Source organism: Tachysurus fulvidraco, chromosome 14, assembly GCF_022655615.1.
Source record: "Tachysurus fulvidraco isolate hzauxx_2018 chromosome 14, HZAU_PFXX_2.0, whole genome shotgun sequence".
In the NCBI taxonomy this organism is placed as follows: domain Eukaryota; kingdom Metazoa; phylum Chordata; class Actinopteri; order Siluriformes; family Bagridae; genus Tachysurus; species Tachysurus fulvidraco.
Window position 1 is genome coordinate 18,670,886 of NC_062531.1, and position 27,401 is coordinate 18,698,286.

General features: G+C 37.2%; 1 protein-coding gene across 2 annotated transcripts in view; it reads right to left on the reverse strand.

The window, feature by feature from the left end:
• cacna2d3a (calcium channel, voltage-dependent, alpha 2/delta subunit 3a) overlaps window positions 1-27,401 on the reverse strand; it is a 198,881-nt gene that overhangs the window by 146,164 nt on the left and 25,316 nt on the right. For both annotated transcript variants that reach the window (XM_027166722.2, XM_047800316.1), the window contains exons 3-4: window positions 17,198-17,314; window positions 785-844 (exon numbers count right to left, since the gene is read on the reverse strand). In XM_027166722.2, coding sequence (XP_027022523.2) covers window positions 785-844; window positions 17,198-17,314 — 177 coding nt within the window. The remainder of the gene's footprint in view (window positions 1-784; window positions 845-17,197; window positions 17,315-27,401) is intronic.

Below are 27,401 nucleotides of genomic sequence, written 5' to 3' on the forward strand. Positions count from 1 at the left end.
AGCCAGCAGAAAAGCATCTCAGCATGCACAAAACATTAGACCTAAAGATGGATGGGCTACAACAACAGAAGACCACGTTCTGATCCTCTCATCTTAGTCAACAAAGATACATTTGAGGATAATAATCTATTGGCATAGACTCACCAAAGCTGAAAAAAAATGTTTAAAAAAAAAAAAAAACTTTTTTCCAGTAATTTCATGCATGTTTTGGCTAATCAAACAGGAATGCTTTAAACACGAGGAGAACTCTTTTGATTTAATTGTACTTTGCAGAATAAACACATTAAATAGCAGTGATTTATTGATATTCCCTCTTATTTATTACATTTTGAGCACTTGTATCCTCCATACAAAAAGGGAGCTGACCGTGGTACTTAAGGATTTTCAAAAGAAACAAAATAGATTCTGGGTTTTACTGTAACATAAAATTTTAACTGTCATCTTTAAGCATCTTATCATGACCTTTGCTTTAAATTTTACTAGTTAATAATTTAACCCTACTGAAGTTTCATTTTATTTTTACTGGTTGGAAAAAGCCATACCAATTTTATCTCAAGTATACATCCATTTATACAATGATGCTATTTCCATTTAATCTCAGTTGCTAAGGAATTGACAATAAGTACTAACCTCTGTTCTGGTCAGACTGATGAACAATGTCCAGAATAGGGGAAAGATAACTAAATAGTGTTTAATCATGAACATGGATTTTCAACACCTCAAGAAAAATCCAAAGCCAGTATCTTCTATTGTATTAGTGTGGTAATGTAGATCTGGATCTCACCTGCAGATCAGGGTCTTCCTTGTGTTGCAGGTGGGCCTCTTCTGCTGCTTCTACCAAACGCTGGAGAGACAGTGACAGAGGGGGGGACGTGAAAGCTTATGGTAAAAGATACATATTGCACAAGGGTTTATGATTCATTGCACACACATTGTACAAACACTGTTTTTGGCAACACTCTCTGCATGGCTGTGGCAGTTCAGGCTCCAACAGTTCCTCAACTTTATTTATCTCATTCAAGTTTATAATTGCTCTTATAGGTGTGGGCAGTTTTATATTTTGTTAAAATAAAAAAATAAAAAAGAATCCTAATATGAACTAAGTGGCCACTAAAGATAAATAAGTAAATGCAGCAAAAGCCTTCCATTAAAATGAATGTGGTCATGGCTTATCTCTGGAGAATTGTATATGATCTCTCATTTGTGGAAAAAAAAAACTCCTATCTATATTTTCAACATTTAGTCACTTGCTAGTTTCCACCCACCAGAGGCTCTCCCTATCATACAACAGCTACCAACCAGAAAAAAATGAAGGCAAGCACATGCTTCCTCTGAAACAGGTTAAGCCAGCCACTATCAGATATAGAGTGAGAAGAGTTAGCCATGATTGGCTAAAGTCACAGTAACTGACATGACAGAAATACTATGCCATCCCTGCCAACTAGAAAGCACAGACATTCTTGATCCCTTCGTTCCTGGCAATGGGTGGCTATGGAATCGTCAAGACATCAGACATAGCCCCCAAAAATAAGGGAAAAGCTTTTCAGTTGTGTCACTTGAAAGCCACCCCACCCAAATTTTAACGTCTTCCAAAGATCCCCAATCTGGTCCTTGTCCCAAAACCTCTAGTCTCAACCACATTTCCTTAAACTTGTATGTGTCCCTGTTCAGAACACATTGTCTATTCATTTCTGAATAATATATCAGTATACTGTATACACATATCCACAACAGTAGAGAATGGGTCTTGGTAATGTTATGAATAAGCAGTGTATTAATTTATATGCCTTGTTCATACAGATCTTTCATAGCTGACATTAAATAATATGCTTTTAGATGAATAACTAAATAATTAACCAGGAATGTAACAGGTTAATTAGCTCACAAGCTGAGCCATACATCACACTATATGGTTCAGGTGAGGTTTGACAAACAAAAGAAAAGACAGCTGTAATCTCACACATTTACATTTTTCTTTTTTCTCCCCTCAACATGCATAAATCTATTTCTTTGTCTTACTTCTCCGGTTATTACATTGTTCTGTTATACATATCCTTTAAAAATAGTATGAAAGCAAAAAAGGAACAAGGGCATTAGATATAATTTCGGTTTCTTGTATCAACTACACAGGCAACAATCCACATAATTGGCTTTCTGTGTCACAATACAAGTTTCCCTTATCAGGCATCTTCAAAAGACCAAAGTCATATTATAAGAAGTCATTTTTTTACAGAGAGAGGTCTATGACCCATGCCTGAAGTTTTATATTCGAATGGCAGTATTATTGTCTTCTTTAGCTTTTGTGTGTGTTTGGGTGGGTGGGGAATCTAGCAAAAAAACTAGTATAATAATGAGAAATATTGGGACAGAATCCCTAGCAATATCTTTTGTAATATATATAGATATTACACCACAAAGTGTAGCAAAATCCTATGTGCTTGTAATGATAGGTAATATGTAACCTTAGGGAAGTGTGTGGCCCCTAATTTAATAATAAATTGAGTTTTGTGGTTGGTTGGTTGCTTATTTAATTTGGTGGTCAAATGTAGGCCTGTGCATAGAAATATGTATGTATTTATTTAGTTAACTCATTCTTGTCCAATTGTGCCTGGCAATCCATGGTAGGACCAATACCGATTCTGAGCCATGTGGAAAACTTACAGTAGGCCTACAGAGAGTCATTAGAAGTCCAATGGTATTTCCTCTGGACCATTGTTCGAACAATGCTCAGAAACATTGTTACAGCTCTATCATTCAAGAGGGAGCCAAAAACATACAGCATTAAAAGAAGGTCATGCAAAATAAAATAAAAAATTCTGGCAAAAACTTATTTCACAAAAGAATAACCAAAATGTCAAAAACGCTCCCTTAAATGCTGTGTATGTCATGTTCTGCACCAACATACTTTAACCAAACCCACCGGTACAACATGTATTTATGCTACATCAACTACGTAACATACTTCCAAATTCCAAAAACTCTTACAAAGCTGTGGATGATAACAAAACCTGCTTACATGCAGAACAACAGATCTGTGATTTTTATTTTATTTTATTTTATTTTATTTTAGAGTTCTTAAAGATGGTTGTGTTGTGTTCTTTAAGATTTGTCCACCCTAGTTTTCTTTCTTATGCAAAAATATGAGACAGGCCATTATTTAAAGCAGTTTTAAGCACACTGTATTTATTCAATCATGATTGTTGGCACCTCAAATACTCAAAGAAGAATGTTAATCCAGGGTTCAGGAAAGTACAATGTGAAACATCAAATTATGAATTTCCAGGTAAAATGTGTAACAAGATAACCAAGCATTTTGTTTACCCCTGGTTTATACAATGACCAAGTTCTACTGTTGTGACAAGTCTTACTTAGAGTAGACATCTTTAAGAAGAATCTTTGAACTTTTCACAACATATGATTAGACATACCAGGGTTATAAAACTTGTCCTCTTCTATGCATACACAATCAGGTTTGTAAGCAACATTGTAACAGTGGGACAATGGAGATGCTTTAAACTCCTTTTAGGTTGCAAATTCAATAATCTATTAAGAAAATACTGTAGATACTTTCCGTTTTTTGTTCTGTACACTGTCATTTGCAACCTTAACTGTGTTAGCAGAGAAGAGAAGTTTATATTGACAGACAATTAGTTATGATATATAACTCTAATTAAAATAGAGTGCTTGATTGAATTACACTGGTGCATGACATGCAGAGATTTCGAGAGGAGCCTTGATATGTTGCTAATGATTGTTTGAAATAAGGTGAATGTAAACTTCCTGAATTTTTTTATTCTATAAAGCAGGTATTAAGCTGCATTCGATTATCCCTACTACCACAGCATAATATACAGAAAGCAAAAAGGAGTATTCCAGAGGACTAGTTTGTCCAGATTCTCAGCATTCATAAAACAGTAGGCGAGAAACTCATGGATGATCTTCTGCCTCTGTTGAAATACGGTACTACAGTATTGAACCTATGGGCAATGATCTATCCCATAATGCTATAAAACCCGCACAGCATAACAGAAGTGCTAAAGATATTAAACCTTGGCCCTTGTCATTAAGTCTTATAATTGGAATTTTAAACAAGAAAAAGATTTTTTGCAATGTTTGGAGAAAAAAAAAGTTATAAACTTTTTATAACACCATTGGCAGCCTGGCAGATTATATTATATTATATTATATATAGATTATATTCCTACTACACACATATACTGATCAGTATGTGCTGTATCAAAGGCCAAGCATTCAATCCAATAGCTCATGCTCAGTATATACTGATCACAATATGCTACTGTATATGGACATACTACATATGCTATATACTATAGCATATCTCCGAATGACTATTACGTAAATAAATTAGCTATTTTAATAACTATAATTAGCAAGCAATTCAAGTAAATTTTAGTATGTAGTTTAATTGTTGTTCTGATTAGAATCAGGCTGATTCAATAATAATAATACAGATAATCCATTATTTTCTAGACAGTTCTCACCACGTAGTATGCTTTAAGAAAGAGTCCTGTTTGGCACTTTTTAAAACTACACATCCCTGTTTGCTTTGCTGCTTTAATAAATTCCACAAAAGCCAGAGGCAGGACATTTCAACCATGAAAGGAGGTCAGCCAAAAGCTAGGATGCCTGCTTCTCACATTTATCATCTGCTAGTAAGTTCATGCCATTTATACACACAGTTAATGTTTTCTGTACCTTCTGGGTCTAAGGGAAACTCACAAATGGGTTAGGAATAATGGTGTTTTGTTTTGTAGTATATAATACTGCATTGAATATTCACAATGAAATTTACAAAAAACACAGAAATTTGAATATATTTGGAAATAAATTTAATGATTGCATCTTTGTATTTCTGTTTTTATGATCAAAACTATGTGACAGAATAATGTCTGAAATAGATCTTTTATTTCTAATCCACAAGATTAAATAATCAAAGATAGTCACTAATTGTCGTGACTCAGCCCAGACTTTGGCCACGTGCATTTGTTTATGTTCCTCGTCACATGTCTGCCCCGCCTTCGTCCGCTCCTCCCTGTCACCACACCTGCTCCTCATTGTGTCATCATGGTCTTGTGTATTTAAGTGTGCCGCGTTGCCGATGGCAGCGCGGGATCTGCTGTTGTCTTTGTCCTGTCTCTAGTCCGTGTCGTGTTTCATGTTCCTCTGTTTTGTTTTGCTATCCTGCGTTTGGGTTCGCCTCCTGCCCCGCGTCATGACACTAATATATTAGTTTAAAAAAATCATGGTAGAAATGGAGCCGTTTGCGTTGAATGCTTTTTATTAAACGAGCTAGCAAATGCACATACTTTACAAACATATATCCAAAACAGCTTAATTGATGTCAAAAGCCAGGCAGGAGGTCAGGCAATGAGCAAACTGAATATTAAAGATACAAGATTATATAATAAACTATATTTCCAGAATGTTCTTCCAGTTTCATTGTTATATTGATGTTTTTAATGCTGTTAGGCTTTCATAATTTTGCCCATAAACCAGTGGTTATAAATATACTCTCTTTGTCTCTGAAACATTTATTAAGGATTAATCGCTGATTAATTAAAGGCAGATAGGCTACATACAAATTAGATCTGTAGTTGAAAAAATGATATGTTAGAGATGTTATGAAAAATTCTTGAGCCAGATCAGAGCTGACTCAGGCCATGCAGTTTGGACCAAACGTTAAGGCTTATTCCTGGCTTTTTATGCACTCAACTTTATTTGGGATCCTATGTTAAAAACCTTCTTTAAAAGTTCGATAGATTAAATGGTGTTTCCTTGCTATTTACATATCTTAAAGACATCTTCTAAATCTGGCTACTTCTTTAATAATATTCCGGTTTGGACAGGGTCAGGTTTGATTTTAGAGCTGTATGAATGTGACACATAGCGTTTGTTGGTTTCCATTCCCTCTTCTGAGAATTTCTGAGGACATTTTATTTTTGTTCTCTTTCATTTTGTACACCAGCATGAAACTTTTCAAGTTGGGTCAGGTGAATTAGAGCTTGGAAAAAATGCAAAACTGCAGTTTTGGAACTCACTGCCTTTAATAATAAATACCAAATCTGTAAAAAGTCAAGATGAGTGATTCATATTTAAATATTGTGGAACTTTTTCCTAAACTCACACAGCAACATTAATGTGTTTAGAGATTAGCTGAGCACTCTCTGTTATTATTATCTTTTAAATGGCATAGAGAGCATAAAATCGTATTGAAGGTTAAATTGTGAAAACTGCTATTAAAATACACTTTATTACTTTGTAAAGGACATTATGCTTTAAAACTGAAAAGTCCTTGGGCAAAATGAGATGATCTTTAAGCATAATGTAATTTTTTTATAGTCAAACCTTTGTTCGATTTTACATCTTACTAGAATAAGTGACATACTTTGACATCTCTTTTAATAATACAAGTAGGTTATTGAATAATATTATTTAATTATTATTTGTATATGAGAGAGAGAGAGAGAGAGAGAGAGAGAGAGAGAGAGAGAGAGAGAGAGAGAGAGAGAGAGAGAGAGGCAATCAGGATTGGAATGGAGGCGGAATATGCTAGAATTAATGATAAATGTCTATCATTTTATTTATTTTTATATATTATTGAATTATTAAATGTCTGTATACTAACTCAATGGATGGATGTGTGGTTAGATGGATGGTAAAATTAGATAGATGTGTGAATGAATGAATAGATGGATGGATGTAAGGATGGTTGGATGGTTGGATGGATGGATGGATGGATGGATGGATGGATGGATGGATGGATGGATATGTGCCTGGATGGATAGATGAATGGATGTATGGATGAATATTTGGCTGGATGGATGGATGGATGTTGGGCTGGATGGATGGATGGATGGATGGATGGATGGATGGATGGATGGATGGATGGATGGATGGTTGGATGGATGGATGGATGGATGGATATGTGGCTGGATGGATGGATGGATGGATGTTGAGCTGGATGAATGGATGGATGGATAGATGTGTGGATGGATGATTGGTTGAACTATGTGACAAAATTGCCCAAAATGCAGTACTGAGTTTCAGTTGAGTGAGAAAGCTTCCAATCAACAACCATTCAGAAAACAATATATTTCAGAAATGTATCATTCAGATACAAAGGAACATTGCAAAATAAAAATATTTACTTCTTTCTTAATAGAAATAAATGCTTTAAATGTCTAACAATTTTCTAGAAAAAGACTATTTCAAACTTAATACGAGTAAACATCTATAATTTAGTGTGAATCTTATAAATAAGATCATTAGGATTATAATTATTTACTAAGATGGATTTTTTTGCAGGAGACTACAAAACACTTCTACACTATAAGTGCTCTGGGTAAATGTAGTTGTCATAGAGCATGTTGTGCTAACTGCATTCATTACTGCAAACTGCAAATTCTAGTGCCTAGCCATGCAAAGTGTCACTTAGCTTTGTGATACAATCGCTAACCCCATTTTTCTGATATCACTGTGTGTTCTTCCAAACCTATACACAAACCTATACACAGATTGCTCATCAATCTTGCCATGTGGTTATCTCCAGTTTTCTACACAGATCACTGTGCTTTATCGGTTGCTAGCACCTGCCGAATGAAGGCACACAACATGATGATAATGTACTTTTGTGTGAGTGTATACATGTGTGGATGAACAATGACTCTCCTCTTAGTGACACAAAAACACACACTCAAACAGCAGTAATCAATAAACGCTTAACTTACAGCTCTCTTATCCCCCTATCTCACATGAAGGCATCATGCCTTTAGCACAAACCATTTGCCGATAATTAAAAACCTTAAAACCTCTCTGTCATAAACAGTAAGGCATTAGGTTTTGTAGTACAAATACATGTATAGATGTTCTATTTACTGTTCTATTATTTCTATTTCTATGTATGTTCTATCTTCTATTTTTTGTAATGTAGGATTTATCAGCCTCAAGCTATTCCTGGTCATCTAAAGCAAAAGCAGACATGACCACATGCCCAAATGCACCGTGACTGCAGAATCGTCTTCTCCCATGGTTTTCTGTTTTGTACGTGTGTGTGCTTGCTTGGATTCTCAATCCATTAATCCACTGTAAAGGTCATCAAGTCAATATCTTTGCAACAAAATATTAGTTAAATAAGCAGAATTAGGAATAAATATAAAAATATATCTAAAAGAGTAAATAATCAGTAACAGGATGGTATGAGGTACTGTTACCACCCTTAAGCTGATTATTTCACCATAACAGCACATACTAAAGCAGAGCTGTCCAAACCTTTTTCAAGGGAAGCCAGATTAAACAACCCCCCCCTCTCGCTCACTTTTTCATTCAATGTATCTATCTATATCTACCTACGTGTCTATACACAAGCTTGGTACATCCAAATCAGGTGAATGGTATAGAAATAATTAGACAAACTTACATAAATCATGAATCCAGGACTCAATTTCAAAAATTCACACATGGTTTACATGCTTAATGGTTTCTATCTCTTTCCTATTTGTTAACTTTGCACTTTTTGTCTGTGGCCATGAATAAAGTTTGTTTTACATATAAAAAATAAAACAGGCTCTAGAATTTTAGCTGACTGTGTTAGCTTACATTTCTGACACTGTCAGGTGAAAGAAAACATGTTGCAACATGTTGGTCCCTGTCTTCATTTTGTTTCTTTGATTAGACAGCAATTTGGCAATGATTACAGTTTTATTCATTAATGTATATACTTATTAAGCATGTGTAGCTATGGTTGATGACCATTACACCCATGTGTAGTTAATTTAATCCTCGCTTGCTGTTGAAGTAACCTTCACTCCCCAAAGAAGATTTTCCACTAGATTTCAGAGTGTGAAGTGTTGCAGTGGGGATTTGCACATTCAGCCAAAAGAGCATTAGTGAGTTCAGGCACTGATGTCAGGGTAAGGAAGTCTGGGTTGCATTCTGCGTGCCAATGCATCCCAAAGGTGTTCAGTGGGGTTCTCTGCCAAACAATTCTGTCTTCTAACTGACATTATCAGGGTGCAACAAAGTATAGAGGTCTAGAGGTAATGTGTAGCGTGTAAATGGTGTTGTTTTTATGGCATTATCTGAAATTTACCACTGACACACACTTGAATATATCTCAAGTGCCTAGAATGTGAATCAGCATCTCCAAGACTAAAGTCCAAATACCTGTATAAAGGGATTATATCTTACAGTTGGATTAAGAAAGTATGGGGATTGCCCAGGAGGGGCAGAAATCTATAGGCAGGGAAAAAGAAGTCTGCACTGACCTTCTCAAGTATGGAAGCTATCACAAGTAATAGTGAGGGGAAAGTGAATGAATGAACAAATGACTGGTAACTCTTATTAGGAAACGCTGACATATTACTACAGTATGATTTATTTTTCCCTTGATATTAGTAATATTTAATACATTCATTCAGTAATGCTTATTTGTGGTCAGTTATTCTGATTGGATGGTAATGATTCATTACAAAACAATGATTTGGTTCTCACTTAGGCACATGATGTAAGCGGAATTGCTGTTTCAGGTCTAATAGGTTGTAGTTATACATTAATAATCACTCTTATCTGGGGCAGTGGTGGCTCAACTGGTTAAGGCTCTGGGTTGTTGATCGGAGGATCGGGGTTCAAGGCCAATCTGCCACTGCTGGGTCCTTGAGCAAGGCCCTCAATCCTCCATCATAGCTGCCCCTGCACTCTGACCCCAACCTCCTCAGTTGGGGTATGTGAAGAAAAGAATTTCACTGTGCTGTAATGTATATGTGGTGATAATAAAGGCTTCTTTGGACATACCCCCACCCCCCCACCCGTTCTGTTCTGTTATCTGAAAATTACATGTAGTGTAAAGTGTTTCTTTTAGTAATGCTGGCTACATGAAGAAATATGTAAATGGGTAAAGTATGAAAGTTAATTGGTGGAGTAAGATGTGAGCAAGTGAATGAATATTCCAGTATGCTGATCTATCCAGGCGTTACTAATAGAAAATTATTCTGAATGCTTGTTGTTGTTGCTTGTTTGCTTCAGAATACATGGGGAAAAGGCAATGTATTAAAGCTAAACACCAATGTAAATGAATTTGTTGCAATTAATTATCTTCAGAACATTAAACAAGCTATAAAGTAGTATTGAATTCATGTTCATATATTATTTATATAAGCATTTAAACTAATGCATCAGTGTTGATGCAGAATCCTACATGTTGCTAGTCCATTATGTAAGTAATAACACACAACAGACCATGCTTTTATATTAAAATAATACAAGCAATGACGTGTGAGGTAATGTGGATTATTGTCAGAAAAAGAGAGAGTCAGTGCTACAAGGGTGCAAGTGCAGGACAACTTTTCTGTATTAATTCAAAACAAAGGTAAAGCCAATAGGGCAAAGATAAAATGCTGGTTAAACCGGCTACAGTCAAGATAGGTGAAAAAGGGCTACAAGGGCTTGACTGGTCCCACCATCTCACAGGGTAAGAGGTAGGTATACAGCAAGACTCTTTTCTGTTCTGACACCAAAGTGGTGGAATGAACTTCCCCTAGATGTCAGAACAGCTGAGTCACTCGCTATCCTTTTTATTTGGTTCACTTATGGTTTGTTTTATTTGTATATTTAAAAAAAACCTGAACAGCACTGAGTTTTAGGTTGATGGTGTCCTAAATCTGGAAACTAGTGAACCAATGTTAATGTATTCATCGATAGAGACTTAAAAGCACTTTTGTACGTCGCTCTGGATAAGACCGTATGCCAAATGCCTCAAATGTAAATGTAAATGCAAAGACAGGTTCGGAAACAGACTGTGGTAAAAATGCAAAATATTAAGCAGACAACAGTAGGTTACAATGAACGGAAGGATTGGTAACATCACAATTTTAACAAAACAGAGCATATACAGCACTTCAGAATAGACAAGACAGGGAGAAGTCAGGACAAAACAAACAAAAGCACACGGCTGCTATACAAACAGAAGCGGAAGTATAATTGAGCGCTGTCACGAGTAGGAGATTCGTGACCTTTTTTTTTTTTTTGCATATTTACCTGGTCTGGAGTGTTATTCGTATATATTACAGGGATTTGCAGATGATAAAAACATTTAGGTTATTTAAGATGAGTAACTGGGAAAGATAAACATGTCTGTCTTGAAATTGTCTTTTTTGTGCTTGATAACCTTCGAAAGAATTGTGACTGTTACAAAGAGCTCACAGCAGTGACCCCTTCACCGTATCTAATTCTCCATTAAACAACAATATATTTTCTTTAAATACTCAGATTACGTGATGGATCTGCCATACAACTCATTGTGTATGAGCTGTTGCTAAAGAAACAGTAATATATTTGATCATTTTACATCCAAATCTACTTCTATCCAATCAGATAAGAGTATTCAACACTATTTTAGTACAGTTATGCAATTCTGTAGAATTCCCAATTCTGATTGGCCAGAATATGTTTTCTTTTCTATAACAACATTTTTGACAATAGTGCTGTCCTGAAGTGACACATATAAAGGAATCTGTTCTTCTAATGGATTATTGTTTCTGTAACAACAGATTAAGCAAGTAATTGCATGGCAGTGTGACTTTTTTGTGGAAAAACTTTGCTTTAGCATTTTTGGAGACAGAATTTAGAACTTGTTCCATAACATCACACGTAAATACAAAAGACTTAAAATTGTATGTAAATAAAGAATTCAAAACTATCCATGCTTCTTTTATCTAACTATGATCCAGTAATTGTTTTTATCTGAAAATCAAAACCTATCGATCTTCCAATAGCATAAACACACTTGATTTTAAAAAACAGGATTCATAAATATGTACACAACCAACCTAACTCCTCACTGCCACAAATAAATCAAACACCTACATGTTTCAATCGACCTTAATTATAACATACATCTTGCTAACATTCTCTCATACTGTCAGTCTGTTCATGCACGCACACACACAAGGAGTGAGTGAAAAAATACATTATTCTACCAGGAGTATTTAACAACTGGTGGGTTAAATTACCTGAGGCCATTTAAGCACTTACACACAGCTCATGAATTAAACATAGAGTAACATCAAATGCTGTCTTTTCACAACCTGATACAGAGAGGCGAAGAATTGAACTCAATGAGTAATGCTAAGAAGAAACTCATTTTTGATTAAGGTTTTTTCTTTTCTTTAAAGACATTCCTGTCCATTTCACTGTACTCACAATCTGGAAATTAGTACATTATAAGGCTTTTTATTCAAATCTATTTTATAGTCTATTTGTGTTTGGAAAATATTAAAATTCATTTTTAAACTCACTTTAACTCATTTTAAATCTAATCAATGGATTATCTGATTGAATTAAAAGTGCACATTTGGAAACCTGTCAAACTTTGAATGCTTAGCTTACAATAATATGTGTTGTAGATTTTGTTTAACGAGCAACAATTCATTTAAAATTCATTTAGAAACCATCAGTTTCATGCTACAGTACACATATGTTTAGATACAATTTACGAGTACACTGTTCACACCTGTCAGATGAATCGTATGTCTGGAATACATTTTGCAAAAGCTTGTAACATGGTTGTTTTTGTTGTTGTTTTTTTATTTCATATAAGTGTATGATGATGGGTTTATTTTCATAGCCCTGGTTAACATAATATTTGTGTTAATGGTTTTCATTATGCATATGTTCTGTTCCCTTTGTCTGTTGCATATTTAGTGTTGCGTCTCTGATGTTAATGTGCATGTTTGTTTCTTTGCTTATGAATGGTTTATGTTCTTATGTTTATGTTCTTGTGCCCTGTTTGTTTACTTTTTTCCTCAATAAAACACCTTGCCAGTTTTACTCCTGCATTTTGGTCTACTCTGTAAGGCAGCAGTGGCCTCCTGTACTGACAGTTAAATATTTTAAGCTGCAAATACATTAAACATAACACATTACACTGCTTATCCTGCAGCCAATATTCCTTTTTGATTAATTACTGTGAGGGTATCAGTATAATTTGAGTAACATCATCGAAATACACCTATTAGGCTCCACTTCCCAGTTTCCAGAAACATTTCATGAACCAGTAGAAGAAACTACACCAGCCTACAGTACTGTATGTATGCAACCCGGTTCCAACAAGAACAAAATGCAGCATCATGGCTATGGGAATGCTCTTTGCGGAAGTGGTGTCTGAAGATCTGTGTGAAATCACGCTAATCTATAGGTCATGTGACAAAGCAAAGCACACCAGAAAGACCATAAAAGGGCATCCACATCACATTACTCCAGCTTATATTTGTCTGAAGGAAGCACAAGGGAACCGGGTTACATACGTAATGGCTGACGCTATGGGAACAGCAATACCAATGCCACCATACATCAGGAGATGTCTTTCCCCGAGGTCGTGAAAGGGCACAAACCTTTTTAGCCCTGTGAAACCCAGGACCCAGGGGTAGTGTCTAGGTCCAGGTTATATAACCTGATAAGGGTGTGTGGAGAGGACCAAACCACTGCAGGACAAAAATCCTGAATGAGAATGTCCCTAGCCAGACTACTGGATAAGGCGATACACTCAGTCGAGCGAGCGGAACAACCAGCTAATAGCAGAGCCATTACCAGGGTCCCGGGCAGAGCAATTTCCAGGGTCAGAAACTCCTTCGGCTCAAAGGGGGGCTTAGAGCAGTGAACTAGATCCTGACAACGTCGATTACACCAGAGGCAAAAGTTCCAAAATTGCTCTCAGCAAGAGAAAGCCAGTCTCTACCTAGGGCAAGATCTGGTGCCCCAACCTGAACACAGTACGTGAGCACAGAGTGCCATAATGATTGATGTAGGGAATCACCAAAGGTAGCCCCTGAGTTTAAGGAGGAAGTGTTTCAGCGGTAGAAACTAAGCCGTGGTCTTCAGGCATTCTGTGTGCCATGAAAGACAGGAGCTCTCCCAAATGCCATGGGCAGGGTGGCCCATGGCATGAAAGGGCACAAACCTTTTTAGCCCTGTGAAACCCAGGACCCAGGGTTAGTGTCTAGGTCAAGGTTATATAACCTGATAAGGGTGTGTGGAGAGGACCAAACCACTGCAGGACAAATCTCCCTAGCCAGACTACTGGATAAGGTGATACACTCAGTCGAGCGAGCGGAACAACCAGCTAATAGCAGAGCCATTACCAGGGTCCCGGGCAGAGCAATTTCCAGGGTCAGAAACTCCTTTGGCTCAAAAGGGGCTTAGAACAGTGAACTAGATCCTGACAACATCGATTACACCAGAGGCAAAAGTTCCAAAATTGCTCTCAGCAAGAGAAAGCCAGTCTCTACCTAGGGCAAGATCTGGTGCCCCAACCTGAACACAGTACATGAGCACAGAGTGCCATAATGATTGATGTAGGGAATCACCAAAGGTAGCCCCTGAGTTTAAGGAGGAAGTGTTTCAGCGGTAGAAACTAAGCCGTGGTCTTCAGGCATTCTGTGTGCCATGAAAGACAGGAGCTCTCCCAAATGCCATGGGCAGGGTGGCCGTCTAGGGCTTTTCCCCAACCCGAGAGGGAGGTGCTTGTTGGAAGAGCCTTGTGATGATAACATGCCCAATGAGTGGGACCCAAGGTAAGAACCGGGGTCTATCCAAATAAGAAGGGTATAAGTCTGGCATGCATAATCCATAACCTTGACCATTGTGGGGTTGAAAAGAAAAATCCTTGCTCCTGAGCCAGAGTTGAAATGGTCTCATGTGTAGTAGACCCAAAGGAATAGCTTTGAGTGCTACCACCAGGAGCCGAGCACTTTCTGAGGCATTGGCCTAGCCGGATGTCCTTTATGACAGAAAGGATGGTATCCCCATTTAGGTGACTGATGTGCCCACTTCATGGCTAAATGCCAAACTATCCCAAAGAAAGTGGTTTCTGAGAAGGAGAAAGCACACACATCCCTGGGTTGAGGCTGAGGTCATGTGTGCAAGCATGGCATCTCAGAACACAGAACAACTCAGTGCCTGGTTGCCACATCCCACGATTGAGCTAAGATGAATCTGTCATCTGGATAATTGAGTACATGGAGTCCATGCACTTTGTGAGGGTAAGTGATAAGACTAGGCCTTAAGGGAGAACCCAGCACTGGTAGACATTTCCCCCAAAAGCAAACCTGGGCGAGACTCCTGTGCTCTGGCAAGACACCTATGTGAAGATTAGCATCCTTCAGAATTATTGTCACAAACCATTCCTCGGACCTGAGGAATTCCTGATTAACGACACAATGACCTGTAATGTTAATGTCTCAAACTTGTACATCCAGTGTACAATTAGGAGCACACACAAAAAATTAGGTTCAGCTGCCGACTGTAATGCCAGAGTATCAACGTGGGAGGGAAATATGCTCTACAGCTCCTTTCTCAGATGCAAGAAAAGTTCCTCCTGTAGGAACAAGGTTTGGTCTGTGCTAACAACAGTGGGCAGCACAACCTGAAAGGAGAAGGACAGGAGGAAAAATGGACTCTGTAGTCTTTTCCCACATTATCCAGAACCTTCTGTGACACAGCCTTCCAAGCAGCCAGGTGGTCTAAGAGAGGTGTTAGCCTCTCACTGTGCACTCTTCACCTGATCTAACCCAGAAACCCGCAACACCAACTGTAGCTCAGTTTCAGGGTCTTGACAATCTTATTATAGTCTACACCATATTTATATAGAGCAACAATCCTCAGAGTGTTCTTTGCCATAAGGTGCCATGTTGAACTTCCAGTGAGAGTGTTTTTCGAGAGCCAAATTTAACACACCTGCTCCCCATTCACACCTGAGACCTTGTAACACTGAGTCAAATGACACTGGGGAGAGAAAATGGCTAATTGGGCCAAATTTGGACTTTTTCACTTAGGAGTGTACTCACTTTTGTGGCCAGAGGTTTAGATATTAATGGCTGTGTATTGAGTTATTTTGAGGGAACAGCAAATTTACACAAGCTGTACACTCACTACTTTATATTGCGCCAAAGTGTCATTTCTTCAGTGTTGTCACATGAAAAGTTATAATGAAACATTTACAAAAATGTGAGGGGTGTACTCACTTCTGTGAGATATGGTATATCTTCTTTAAGACAGACAATAGACACTAACATACACAAAGTGCATCCCCAAGATAAAGAAGCCGGAGTGACGTAGATGCCATTTTATGTTCTTGCTGGCATGCTCTGCTTCATCACATGACCTCCTAAGCCAACAAATTGCCATGATTTCACACAGAGCTTCAGACACCACTTCCGCAAGAAGCATTCCCATAGCATCAGCCATGATGCAGCATCGAGTTCCCTCAAAAGGAAACTTTAAAAATAAAGAATAGCCTCATATACATGAGTAAAAGTACTATAGTCTACAGTATATAGTGAATAATACACATTGACCTACAGTACAAACTCCTCCATATTGACTTAATGGTATTTTTTTATGTTAGTCACAGTTCACCTAGGTCCTTATCCCAACATCCATAGTAAAGTGTTGAGTCTTTTACTAAGCAATTACTAAATCATTTTTATTGTATACTATGCACTATATTCTCAAGCCATACATTATCAAGTGCCTGGTTGTTTGTGGGATAATAATATATCAACTTAATTTTGATGGAATTCATTATTGTTTCCATCAATAGAATTATTTAAAACAAAAATGCAGATTGTATCAGCAGATGAAGTGAAAATATACTACTTTAAACTTACACCCCACCGAAATATTGTGCTCTTCCTCCCTTTACTTTTCCCTGTGGAAACCTCGACTCACAGGCAGACGATAATTAATAATTCGACATTGTAGCTGAGGAATGAGGAGAAAGAACTACCAGGCTAACTATTATCATTATGTTAATGAACTTTATGTGAATTTGTATTTTGTTAAATAGGGACATAACAAGTGATAAAAGAACGCTTGCTTAGCTCTTCTAATTGCCACAAACATCCTATTCAACATCAGTGAAAGCTGTTTGTTGTTTTAGGCGGCTGGTTAATAATGGTTTGGATAATTTTAAATGATTTGAAGAGCTTTTGCAAAATTGTTGGTGGTCCCGTGCCCCAGTAATGATCAAACTCTAGAAATGCCCCCATTCAACACTAATGTTTTGTACACAGTAGATAGATAGATAGATAGATAGATAGATAGATAGATAGATAGATAGATAGATAGATAGATAGATAGATAGATAGATAGATAGATAGATAGATAGATAGATAGATAGACCCACCTTCATAGCATCTGCTTTTTTACGGAACATCTCCTCCATGTTTTCTGCCAGTTGCTTCACAAGTTTGAGGCCATCAATTTCCTCGACCCGTACTGAACGCTCAAACTCTTTGTATTTCTGAAACAAGTAGAGAAAAGGACAGAAAATCCATCAAACTGGCATAGTGGCATCAAATATTATTTCCAACAAGGAAAACAGTTGATATGTTGATATGATCATTACTCTGTGCTTTGTCTAATGACATCCAACAAGGGGACAGTTTGGGAGGAAAAGGTCCTGAAAGTAACTGAATAATAGTACATCATACAAATTTAACAGATAATGTGTTTAGAATGAAAATGCAATTATTGTGATACCGGTTGACAATTTATGAAGTTCAATATGCATGTTATGTTATGTGTTCAGCAAACTCATAATTCACCAAAACTAATCACTGATCCTTTATTCCAAAACAAGACGAAGGAGGATTCCTATTGTTTCATCCGGATATGCATTGCTTCTGTTTCTTTTTGAAAAGAGATGATTAGCTCACTCTGTGCAACACTGCAACTCCCTGCCTGGCATCCTCAACACACACACACACACACACACACACACACACACACACACACACACTAAGCAATTATTCCAAATTGTGCATGTGTCTGTGTGTCTGTGTGAAGGTTCCCAATTTGAGTTTCCAGACAAGAAGGTAGGGAGAGCAAAGAGTGTGAGAAAGAGATAAAATGAAAGAATGAAGAGGAGGAAGACAGGTAGTCTATGTGAAGACAGAACAAAGAACAGACGTGCTGATATGGGACATTTGCATTTGCTTCTTAGAAAACAACATCTATCACTGCAATAGACAATGAAAAAGGGAAGTAAAATAAATGAAAGGGAGAGTGACCCTCAATACGTTTCACCACCCAATACACTACACTATATGCTCCTTTCCTCTTTCTCCTTAACATTCGCTTTATTTTTTTCCCCACTCTAATCTTCCTTTACACCCTGACATTTCTGAACTGCATAAAAGTTTGGACAGAATAAGGGGAAAAAAGCTTGAACTGTTACTCTTGACAACCTCTGTGTCCAATCTTGGTGACATACTGATAAATGAGCAGTGAATCAGAAACACAGCCAGTGCCCCTTAGCCAGTCGGGGTGATTAATGGAAGACTGTGTAGCCGATTAGAGAATGAGAAGAGATTGCTTGCTTTTAGTGCAAAATAACCTTAAGACCGTAGCAAAGACTGGAGTTAAGTGAAATGAGAACTAAGACTAGATGAACAACAGAAGCTCAACACAGCTCCAGGGAGCAGCAGTCATTGTTTCCTAAAACCAAGATTTCACAGTGTGCACATACTATACGCATTAAATTTAATGGAGTGCAAAAGAGCTCAGAAATCTCTCTGAATACACTCTAAGGTAGAAAGTCGATAAAAGTTATGACACATGAACAAAGACACTCGACCCAGTCTTGAACATCGCTACATCTGGGGAACAATTAACTCCTTAATTAAAATGCTACTCGAATGAGAACACAACAGTAAAAGCACTTGAACAGAGCATGTAAAAGACAGGTAGTTTGATCTTGTCTTGTCACCAAATGTTGCATAGAGAGAGAGAGAGAGAGAGAGAGAGAGAGAGAGAGAGAGAGAGAGAGAGAGAGAGAGAGAGAGAGAGTTTTATGAAAAAGAGTTTTATGAAGAGCTCTAATCTGGAGCCAGAACCAAATCCTTTTCCATTTCCTTTTTTTTTTGAGCTTTCCCTTAACCTCCATATCATCACCAAAGCTTAGCAAATCCACTAACACAGGGTCAGATGCCCAAGCACAGACTCAGGAGAATAAGGGGGCCATTCCCCTGTGTGTGTGTGTGTGTGTGTGTGTGTGTGTGTGTGTGTGTGTGTGTGTGTGTGTGTGTGTGTGTGTGTGTGTGTGTGTGTGTGTGTGTGTGTGTGTGTGTGTGTGTGTGTGTGTGTGTGTGTGTGTGTTTGTGTGTGTTTAAGCGAAAATCATACAGTATACAGTACATTCCTGAAACATCCTCAATACACTGGTGCTCTGTTCATGCATCATGAGACTAAGGCTTAGGGGCTAATCTTCTCTGTCCACTTAGGACATGCTTCTAAATCCATATGAGAAACTAGTTGAGGGGATTAAAATAAAATTCCAATAAAATTCCTCTATTTCTTTATGGAATTTGATTCTATTTTTTTGAATCCCCTCAACTATATATATATATATATATATATATATATATATATATATATATATATATATATATATATATATATATATATGTATATATATGTGTGTGTGTGTGTGTGTGTGTGTGTGTGTGTGTGTGTGTGTGTATGTTGATATATATATATATATATATATATATATATATATATATTTATTATATAGTTATAAATAAGTAATCTACACCAAACACTAATATTGAACCCTAACACTAACTTCATTAAACAGAAAGAAATATTTAAATATTGAATGTTAAGTGTCCTCACAATCACCCAGTCCTTACAAAAATATTTACTATATTCATTTTTTTAATAAAAGCAGTAGAAATTAAGCATGTTTGATGAGGAGTAAATTGAAAAAAAGCAAATGTATTAGAACTGATTATTCTAAAGTAAAAACACTTGATATTTGGTTGCATATCCCTTGCTTGCAATAACAATAACAATGACATGACCACAATGTCTTCTTTAGTGATGCTTTTCCAGGCTTTTGTCTTGTTTGTTTTTTAGAGGGCTTCTCCCTTCAGTCCCATTTTCCAAAGTTAAAATAAATGCTTAGTTGGTTTGTCTGGTGATTGACTTGGTCAGTCTAAATCCTTATAATTTTCCCCCAAATAAAAACATTTGTTGAAATTTGTTTTTTGCTGCATGACGAAGTTCCTCTTAATTAGACTGGATGCATTTCTCAGTAAACTAGAAGATAGAATGTTTCTATACACTTCTGACTTCGGTCTGCTTCTACCATCATGAGTTACATCATCAGTAAAGATTGTTAAGAAGTAAAGATGTTTCATGAACTGTTTTCTTTCATCACTTTGTGGTAATATTTTGGTTCCTAAACTTGTGGGGCTCACTTCCTCTGTATTTCACTGTGAATTCCAATCTGGACTTCCAAATCCTACTGCTTATGAGTGGTTTTAATTGTGTTGCCTCTACATTTCTGCTCTCAAAGTGTTCTACTAATAATGGATTGTGATTCCTCCACGACTGCCTGTGACGGCCGTTGATGATGTATAAAGTTGTTTTGTTTTTTCTTCACACCTCTCACAATGTTTGCCATCAGATGCTGTTGTTTTCATTGGTCAACTTCTTCGATGTCTGGTTGTTAGTACACCAGTGGTTTCTTTCTATAATCGATTTCCCTTCTTTTCTCAGCTTCATAATTGCTTGCTTTTCAAGATTTGACCGTTCACTGGTCTTCATGTTGGTTTATCCCTTTTAACAACAGCAATATTTACATTGTCAAATGTCAGTCACATGTGCAAATATTTTTACCCCCAAAACACAAATGTCTTATGTCTCAGAGCAAATATGAAAAAATTGGCCCGGGATTGTATGAATACATTCACAAACACGTGGGCTGTACAATGAATAATGAATGAGGGAATCTTTAGCCCAGTGAGACACAGCCTTAATGCCACAACTTTCAGTTCATTTAACGCACCATTGCTGGCCTGGCTCCCTAAGCCTGATCTCTGAACAGCTGCCACACACACACACACACACACACACACACACACACACACACACACACACACACACACACACACACAAATAAACAAACACACAAAAATAAACAAACAAAGAGACAGACAGACTGACAGAGAGACATTGCAGCTGCTGGATAGACATCATGGATGTTGTTCCATAGTCCATCGTGGTTCCATTGTCATCTTATATTCATTCGCTTATCCGGACTTCTCGGGTCACGGGGAGCCTGTGCCTATCTCAGGCGTCATCGGGCATCAAGGCAGGATACACCCTGGACGAAGTTCCATTGTCATCTTATATTACAAATAATTTTCTAATAACTAGATAAGCTACATTTCATAACTAATAACTAAGGAGTTAAGTCATAGCCACAAAAAGTGCAACATGTGCAACCTAGTGCAACAGTGTGAGACAAAAGACAATACAAAACACAAGACAAATACACAAAAATCAGTTTGCATACTGTTATACAGTACATTGTGCAATAAGACCAATTGTAAACATTCATTCATTCATTCATTCATTTTCTACCGCTTATCCGAACTTCTCGGGTCACGGGGAGCCTGTGCCTATCTCAGGCGTCATCGGGCATCGAGGCAGGATACACCCTGGAGTGCCAACCAATTGTAAACATACAATCATGTAATAGCAGCAATTTGATGAAGCTTTTAAATGTGGTGTGCAAAAACTGCAGTTGAGTTGTACAGTCCAGAGTAGCTCACACACAGTGTGTGTGTGTGTGTGTGTGTGTGTGTGTGTGTGTGTGTGTGTGTGTGTGTGTGTGTGTGTGTGTGTGTGTGTGTATCTTGTATAGTCTGTATTATCTTGTCTTGTATAATATAGTGTTATTTATGTCTGTACATTTAAGTCACAAACAGCTGTAACCAAATTCCTTGTGTGTGTCAACACAATTGGCCAATAAACCTGATTCAGATTCTGATTCTGGTTGTTCTCGGTACAGTTCAGTTCATTTGTTAAGGAGTCTGATGGCTTGTGGAAAGAAACTGTTACACATTCTGCTCGTGAGAGACTGAATACTTCAGGAACCTTTTTCCAGATGGAAGGAAGGTGAAAAGTGTGTGTGAGGGGTGTGTGGGGTCATCCACGATGCTGTTGGCTTTTGCGGATGCAGCATGTGTTATGAATGGAGTTACGATCTGAGATTAACAAAACATAGAGTGATGCAGCTTCTCAGGAATTTAGCCGTTTCATTTAGGGTTACCAACATTGTTAAAGTTTTTATTGCAGATAGGATTATTACTGAACAAACATTCTATTAGATTGCATTAGCAAAAAGACTCCTGGGTAGGGGAGGTCATGGTTAGCCTTGCGATATGAAAGGGTCATCGGAACACATCTGTTTCATAACTCACTGACTAGCTGTAGAAACGGGCACAGATGTAAAGCAACAGAATAATAATCAGATTAATAATTAAGGCCCTTTGCCTTTTTACCGATGCCGGATATTGGAATTTTCGACTGGATAATATAATATCCAGCATCATGTCAGGAAATGGCGGCAGAAGTAACAAACAAATGACAAACAACAATCTTAGAAACCTAAATGAACTGTGATCTTGAGGCAACAACAACCATGGACTAGGGTACTCACAAAAAATGACACAAGCTAGACAAATGATACACAAGATAGGACTTACATACTAGTGCACATTAAACTAACTACAACATGATCCAGGTGTTGTGATCAGGTGATGTGAAGGGGTTAATGGGAATTACAGTTGTGTGCTGTAATATCTAAAATCATGATTGTACATTAGTACAAGCAAAAATCTGGTTTATTTCTCGTGTTTCAACGTGTACAGAAACAAATGACTGTAAAAAGAGGAACATCATGCGCAAATGAAGTGGAACAATTAATTTCATGCTTGTCCTCCCTGCCTGAGCTGCACACTGGTCAGTGGCTGAAAATGTACTGGTGACACACTGGCACCGGTTATAGATGACCCACTGAGTAATAGACAAGCATGATTGAAACACACTAACTGAATCAAAATAAATGTATTCTTTATTCAGTAAGGTATAAAAACTTCTGCGATCGCAGGAATGTGAAAAGCACAATAAAGTTTAAAACTAGTAAACAGAGTACAATCTAAAATCAGAACGGATACAAAGAAAATCACACAACCACACTCAAGATGTCATACATGCATTTAGTGAGGAAATAAATACTAAAATCGGATATACTCTTTCAGACAGTATGATATCAGTCAGTCTTAAGGACCAGTGTCATGCTAGCAGTTAAGAGGTGATGAATTATTTTACCCAATTCATGTCTCAAGCACTGTTTGATTACCTTGATTAGCGCCACTATTTATAGCTCTAGTTCTTCAATGTCTGGATGTTAAGCTTTTGTGTTGTCATGTGTGCCACAGAATCACCCTTAGTCTGTATGTTCCTTGCTTCATAACCACAGTTTATTGTGTTCACTTGGCTGTTTTGTTGCACTTCGCTTCCCCTCAACCTGAGTCAAAAATTCCTATGTAGTTTGATGCTATATTTATTTTTCCCTCAATTAATTTGTGCTTAATATAAAACAAAATATAATAGCATGTGCTGGATTAAGTGCTATTCTATAATTTGCTGACTAAATAGGATGCAAGCCAGGTAAAATTAGACTAATAGCTTAAATATGATGTATATGTATATAAGTGCAGCAAGAACTATTTTTCTCTTATATGTCGATTTCAATATTTTCAACCTTCTAAATTATGTGTCAACATATTATATATGTTTATTTTTAATATGAAAAATATTCAATGACGAATAAATTGCTAAATGATGGCACATCAGTCACTTTCAGTAATCCCGAAATATCTTAGGGGCTTAAAGGCAAGATGCCTATAAAAAATAAAATGAAAAAACTGAGAAGTGTCTTAGACACTTTTACCAAAGAAAGATCTGGCAATCTTAAATTCCTAAAATTCTGGTGTAATATTTGTCCTTCCAACTTTATATCTACAGTAAGTAACAAACTCCATCACCAGCCCAAAGCAGGTAAGTAGTTAACCAGTGCCTAGTACAGTATGTTTAAGGTCAGAATTGACTACACAGGAAAAAAACACAGAAATAGATGTAGACTGTGATGCTTCTACAGCAACATAAGTGCAACAATGAGGCAAAAATACAAGTGGATAATTACATGAAAGCAGGTGTCTGCTACGGGTTGAAAATATGAAATTCACACTCGATAGCTTCAAGAGACCAGTCAACAAATCAGTTTTTCTTATCTGGAAATAAACGAGTTAAGTCTTGAGGGTGTAACAGAAGACAGAACTATCAAAATAAGCCTGCAATGAAATCTGGACAGTCAAGATGCTCACAGTGGAACAATTCAATGAAATCAAGGTCAAACAAAATCAGTTTTAGAAGCTTTCACTGCAGTTCAGCTAATCTTATAATGTCCCGGTAGAATTAAATCTGTGACTTTTGTGCCATACTTAATTATTATTATTCAAAGATAATGTAAAACAGAGCAGTATCTATTAAATCTATTACAGTATAATTTAATAGATTTAATCACATTCACTTACTCCTTCTCTTTGTCTACTTACGAGAGACATACTGTACTCTGTTATTCTCACAAGAGGTAAGATTGTAAGGACATGAGACACGGTAACTCCAATCACTTGTATTCTCACTGATCCAGAGCAAGATAGTAACAAATAGAATTAACTTAAGAGAGTTGAATGATAGAGCAAACTAAACTAGAATGTACAGTTCCTGAAGAAAATGTGAATGGTGCTTGCACGTGGCAAATCTCGGCACTCGGTTGCTAGGGTGTTTTGGGTGAACACAGAAGAGAAGCCGTGCCTGAGCTCTGCGCACGCTGTTTGTGTGTGTGTGTGTGTGTGTGTGTGTGTGAGAGAGAGATTAGAGGAATTTTAGGAATTTCCCATTCAAGTCTATGGGACTTTTTTGGCTGCTTTTTCGTCCACTGTGCGAACATCGCTGATTGGATCACTTATAAGTCATAGCACACCTTTCCTCAATTTGACACCTCATTCATGGGTCTAGGAAAAAAGCTGCGGGACAAGTTACGCGCCGAGGTTTTGTCCGGAAGAAAAATATCTCAGTATGCAAGATAACAATAATGTTGCTTTGCAAGCACCATTAATAAGTTTTTTTATTTTAATGAAACCACAGAATACAAACAAACAATAAAGCTTCTTATTTTTATTAATAAGTGACTTACATTGTAACTAAGATTTTACTCTTGTACTAAAACAGTCTGTGTATCCAGTATTTGGAGTATGATGTGACCACCACTTATGAAATATGACTACAACTACTACTACTACTACTACTACTACTACTACTACTACTAATAATAATAATAATAATAATAATAATAATAATAATTATTATTATTATTATTATTATTATTATTATTATTATTATTATTATTCATTGACCATTGTATACTTATTATAGATTTACTTAAACATTTATGCACATCTTTTAACTTTTTAAGGCATTAATTAATAATGAAAAAAAACATAAGCTGATCATTTGTCAGAAATTAAATTAAATTGTTAAATGAAACTTGTTTTAACATTTTTATTACTAAATTAATATACCATAAGATTTAGAAATGAACAAAACATTATACCTGAATTTAAAACCTTACTTCAATCTGTGTATAAACAAAAAATGTTACTTATAAAATATTTAATATTCATCTACAGATATAGCAGAACCATTGTGTTATATTTTCATATATATATTTATTGCTTATACATTTTTTCCTACTTTTTAATTTCCTTCCCTGTACCCATTTACCAAACCCATTTTTATTCACCCCAGTTAACATTATTTAGTTGTCTGAAAATGGAAGGTTATGGTTTCTACCACTGTACCAAAATTAGAAAGTAATGGTCCCCTTGGCTATGCTTCATCCTCCCCATTTGTCTCTAAGATACAACCAGGGCTGAGATGTCTAATAGCCTGTCTTCTTCACTAACCTTGTGTGATAGCATACAGTAATTACGCAATGACCTCTGTCTCTTTATCTGCGATCTGTTGAGAAGTTGTCTTTTACACAGATATACACAAACACACACCTTACTTCTCCTCCACTTACTAGACCTAATGTAGTTGTCCATCTCTTTATTATGTTTCTGTGTTCCACTAAGCCAAACATCTGAAGAAGATAATAACAGAGAGAGAGAACAAGCTCCAATCTTCTAAATGGGTCAACTATGTCTATACTCCGCCGTTCCTTTTTTCCCCTCTGTTTCCGAAAGGCATTGTCTGTCTCCCTCTTTCCGACTATGAAATGTTTTTTCATGCTCAGTAGTGCGGACAATACAACCTCAGAGCCACCAAACACAACTGAGCCTGTTACAGACAAAGCAGAAAAGCAAAAGTGAATTATATTGCTATTAGTCTGTCTATTATTAATTTTATTATACTATTCAGGGCTCAGCTGGACAGAGTAAATAGAATAAAGTCTGGTAAGTAGAGATGCTCATTCTCTCTTGATGACCACACGAGATAGATAAGCTGTTTCTGTTGCACCTGTTCGGATTCACACTCTGTGATCTTTCTGTGCAAACAAGTAAACAGGACTACAGTACTTTGGAGGAACCTTTATGAATCTTATATTAAACAAACCAGGTTGGTAAATAAAAATCATTAACCAATATACATTATATGGCCACAAGGATGTGGACCCGTGAGTATTCAATATCCCATTCCAAAACTATGGCCATCTTAACTGAGTTGTTCCACATTTTCTGCAAAACCACCTCCACTGTAATGTGTCTGTCTGTGTTTTCCCCTTGTTTCTGTCTGCCGTCTTTCCCTGATGTTAATTGTTGACCCCGCCCACCTATCTGTTACCATGGACACTAATTACATTCATTCTCTTCCCCAGGTGTTTTGTCTTAGTCCTTGTCTGTCTCTGTTTTGTGATTGGTTCTCGTTCACCATATATACTCTGTCTGTTCACTTCAATGTTGTTGGTCGTTGTTGGTGTTGGTATGTAATGTGTTTCTGTTCGATGTTCCCATTACCTGTTCGTTCTGTGTTCTGCCTTGTGTTGCCTGCCTGACTGTTCTTCTGTTTCGTGTATTGGCCGTTTAAAACTCTAAAAACTGCATTTGGATCCTCACTCGCCTGTTGTCTCACCGTGTCACTCGTGACAGAACGACCAACCACCAATGGATCCAGCAGAACTCCTGTTTTGCCTACGTCAGGAGGACGCCCCAGTTGAGGAGTACACGGAGGTATTCTTGGACCTGTGCAGCGAGGTCAACTTCGATGAGAAGGCGCTCAAAGACATTTTTAAGCATGGACTAAGGGAGATCCTGCGGTATTTGATGCCGTCTACCAGAGAAATAAAGACATTCTCGGAGTTCGTCAACTTGGCGTTGCTCCTGGACGGGTCCACGCTGAGCGTGAGCACCGTAGAGACGGAAGCCGGCCGTAAGTATTTTTTGGGGGGGGGCAGCAAGCATCGGGATCCG